Source organism: Dipodomys ordii, unplaced genomic scaffold (genome assembly GCF_000151885.1).
Source record: "Dipodomys ordii isolate 6190 unplaced genomic scaffold, Dord_2.0 Scaffold184, whole genome shotgun sequence".
Taxonomy (NCBI): Eukaryota; Metazoa; Chordata; class Mammalia; order Rodentia; family Heteromyidae; genus Dipodomys; species Dipodomys ordii.
The window spans coordinates 317292-320654 of NW_012267400.1; the positions used below are offsets into that span (position 1 = coordinate 317292).

At 60.2% G+C, this 3363-nt stretch overlaps 2 protein-coding genes across 2 annotated transcripts in view; one reads left to right on the forward strand and one right to left on the reverse strand.

The window, feature by feature from the left end:
• On the forward strand, positions 1-908 carry Junb (jun B proto-oncogene; the record flags this gene model as incomplete). Its single annotated transcript, XM_013034178.1, has 1 exon — positions 1-908. A coding segment is annotated over one exon (630 nt), but the record flags the coding sequence as incomplete, so codon positions are not given.
• A 346-nt stretch (positions 909-1254) lies between these two features.
• The window catches only part of Prdx2 (peroxiredoxin 2), a 7046-nt gene continuing 4937 nt past the window's right edge, over positions 1255-3363 (reverse strand). Inside the window, exon 5 of the mRNA XM_013034179.1 lies at positions 1255-1507. Within this exon, the coding sequence (XP_012889633.1) occupies positions 1255-1507 (253 nt within the window). The remainder of the gene's footprint in view (positions 1508-3363) is intronic.

The window sequence follows — 3363 nt, forward strand, 5'->3', positions numbered from 1 at the left end:
GGCTTCGTCAAAGCCCTGGACGATCTGCACAAGATGAACCACGTGACGCCCCCCAACGTGTCGCTGGGCGCCAGCGGGGCTCCCCCCGCCGGCCCCGGGGGCGTCTACGCCGGCGGCCCGGAGCCGCCTCCCGTCTACACCAACCTCAGCAGCTACCCTCCGGCTTCGGCCCCCTCCGGGGCCGCCGCCGTCGGGACCGGGAGCTCCTACCCGACGGCCACCATCAGCTACCTCCCGCACGCTCCGCCCTTCGCCGGCGGCCACCCCGCGCAGCTGGGCTTGGGCCGCGGCGCCTCGGCCTTCAAGGAGGAACCTCAGACCGTGCCCGAGGCCCGCAGCCGCGACGCCACGCCGCCCGTGTCCCCCATCAACATGGAAGACCAGGAGCGCATCAAAGTGGAGCGCAAGCGGCTGCGGAACCGGCTGGCGGCCACCAAGTGCCGGAAGCGGAAGCTGGAGCGCATCGCGCGCCTGGAGGACAAGGTGAAGACCCTCAAGGCGGAGAACGCGGGGCTGTCGAGTACCGCCGGCGTCCTGCGGGAGCAAGTGGCCCAGCTCAAGCAGAAGGTCATGACCCACGTCAGCAACGGCTGCCAGCTGCTGCTGGGGGTCAAGGGACACGCCTTCTGAGCGTGCGCCCCCCCCCGCCCTTCCCCGGCCTGGACGGCCGCGCGCCCCGGGGACGTGGGGCGAGGACGTGGCCCCGGCCCTGGGACCCCGGGGGCGTCGCCAACCACACTGGACCCGGGCCACACTGCCCATACTGCGCCCACTCCTTCCACCTCGACGTTTACAACAACCCCCAACCCTTCCACGTTTGTTTTATTTTTTGTAATTTTTTTTTCTGTTGGAAACAGACTCAATTCATATTGAATATAATATATTTGTGTATTTAACGGGGAAGAAGAGGAGGAGGAGGAGGGCGATCGCGGCGGAGCTGGCCCCGCTGCCTGGTACTCAAGCCCGCGGGGACACCTAGGGAGGGGGACCCCCGCCCCCTGCCCTCCTCTCCATCCCCCCCACCTGCCCCTGCACCGTACTGTGGAAAAGAAACACGAACTTGCTCTCTCCAAGAGTCTATTTTAAGATGTGACGGTGTGTATGCGTGCGTTTGTTGTTCTTTTTATTGAATCTATTTAAGTAAAAAAAAAAAAGGTTCTTTATTAATTTTTGTGGTCATTTTTTCCAAGCTGGGAGGGAGGGGGGACCGGAGTGGGGTTCATGCTTTTGTGGGTCTTGTTTGGGGGCCCTTCGTCAGCCCCGTCCAGGCATTGTAAGATCCAGCCCAAGCCTGCCACCCTCCACCGCGTTCCCGAGCTCCAGAGGCGGCGGCGGTGACGGTGGCCGGTCCAGCAGGACTCGGTGACAAGCTGCCCAGCGCAGGATGCGCAGTGCGCCTGCGCGGCCCCGCCCAGTCTCCCCGCCCGCCACGGGGCTTTCCCCGCTGACGCAGCGGAAGCGATGTCCATATATGGGCCGATTCTGCTCAGTGACGTCACGGCGGTCTCTGGGCAGATTCCGGGAATCTCCTCCCCTCCCCTCCCCCTCCCCCCACCCACCCTAGCTCTGCCGGGCAGGGCCTCGGCGCCGGGAAGGGGGCCGGGATTTTCCCGGGCGGGCGGCTGTCTGGGCCCGGAAAGCCCCTGGCCTGGGCGGGCTGCGAGCTCCGGGGGGCCCCCGGGAACCCACCCCCTAGCCTCTCCGCAGGCTGGCGCCCACACCCGGTCCGTGTGATTGACCCGGGCGGAGGCCGGCTGCAGCCCGAGCGTGGCTGCGGACGCGGCCCTCCCCAGCCCCCTCCAGGAAGGGCGGCGCCCGCCTGCCAGCTTCCCCTCCCGGTGCCAGGCCCCGGGCACGGCGACTGCCAGGTCTGGTCCTGCCAGGGCGGCTGCTGGGTCGCTGGGCGCCGCCCCCGCGGCCGGGATGGGGAGGTGGGGACTGCTGGTTGGCCCCCAGGCCTCTGACCGGATCTGAGCCTGGAGGACCGACCCCAGAGCGGGGGCATCGGCCCCCTCCCCTCAAAGACACGTCCATCAGCGCGACTATAAAATACTGGGTGGGCTTGGGTGTAGTTCCGAGATACAGTGCATAAGCTAAGTGTGTGCAAGGACAAAGTGTGTGTTCAACAGCCCGTCCGTGCATACGTGCCTAAAAGAAAGTGCTGAGCCTGGTGGTGCATGCCTGAAATCCCGGCATTCTGGAAGATGCGGCCAGCTGGGGGATTTCCCCCCCTCTCCTTCCCCCCCTTGTTTGTGCCAGTGCTTTCTTTGACCTCAAGGTCTCAACTTCTGGCTTAATTTTCTTCACTCAGTTGAACCACACATCTGCTTCTGGCTTTTTGCTGGTTGGAGAAGAGTCTTACGGACTTTTATGCCCTGGCTGACTTCAAAGCACGATCCTCAGATCTCAGCTGGTTAGCTAGGATTTACAAGCATGAGCCACTTCAAAAACAAACAAACAAACCCCCCAAACCATAAACACAACCAAACAAGAATCCCTGTATGATTATTAGGCCCCCAGAGACACAGCCTGGACCATGGCAAACAGACAACAAACAAACATGATTTGGATAAAGTGGTAAAGGCTAGGAAGAGGAAAAACAGGTCTAGGTAACTCTGATTGGGGGTAGATTGCACTGGCAAATTTCCCATCCATTTGAAATAGGTGCAGGGAGCTAGAGATGTATCTCAAGATAGAGCACACCTCTAGCAGGCCCAGGAGGCCCTAGGTTTGGTCCTCAGTATAGGGGGCAGGATAGGGAAAGGGACAAAAACTTCCAAGGGATGTGTGAATAACCTTCAGAGGTAGCCTTATTAACAGTTGCTCTGTGGAATGGGCAGGGTAGTGCATGCCTGTGATCCCACCATCACTGGGAGTCTGAGGCAAGATGACTGAGAATTTGTCTTAAATAAGAAAGCTGGGCACTGGCGGTTCACACCTGTGGTCCTAGCTATTCAGGAGGCTGAGATCTGAGGATTATGGGTTTGAAACCAGACAGTTCAGAAAAGTCCCCTTGAGACGCTTTTCTCCAATGAATCACCAGAAAACTGGATGGCTCAAAGTGGTAGAGCACTAGCCTTGAGCTGAAAAGCTCAGGGACAGCGCCCAGGCCAAGTTCAAGCTCCACAATAATACAACAGGTAAACTGGGTGCCAGTGGCTCATGCCTGTAATCCTAGCAACTCTGGAGGCTAAGATCTGAGGATCGCAATTCCAATCCACCTCAGGCAGGAGAAACCATGAGACTCTTTTTTTTTTTTTTTTGTCGGCCGTGGGGCTTGAACTCTGGGCCTGGGCGCTGTCCCTCAGCTCTTCAGCTCAAGGCTAGCGCTCTACCACTTGAGCTACAGCGCCACTTCCAGTT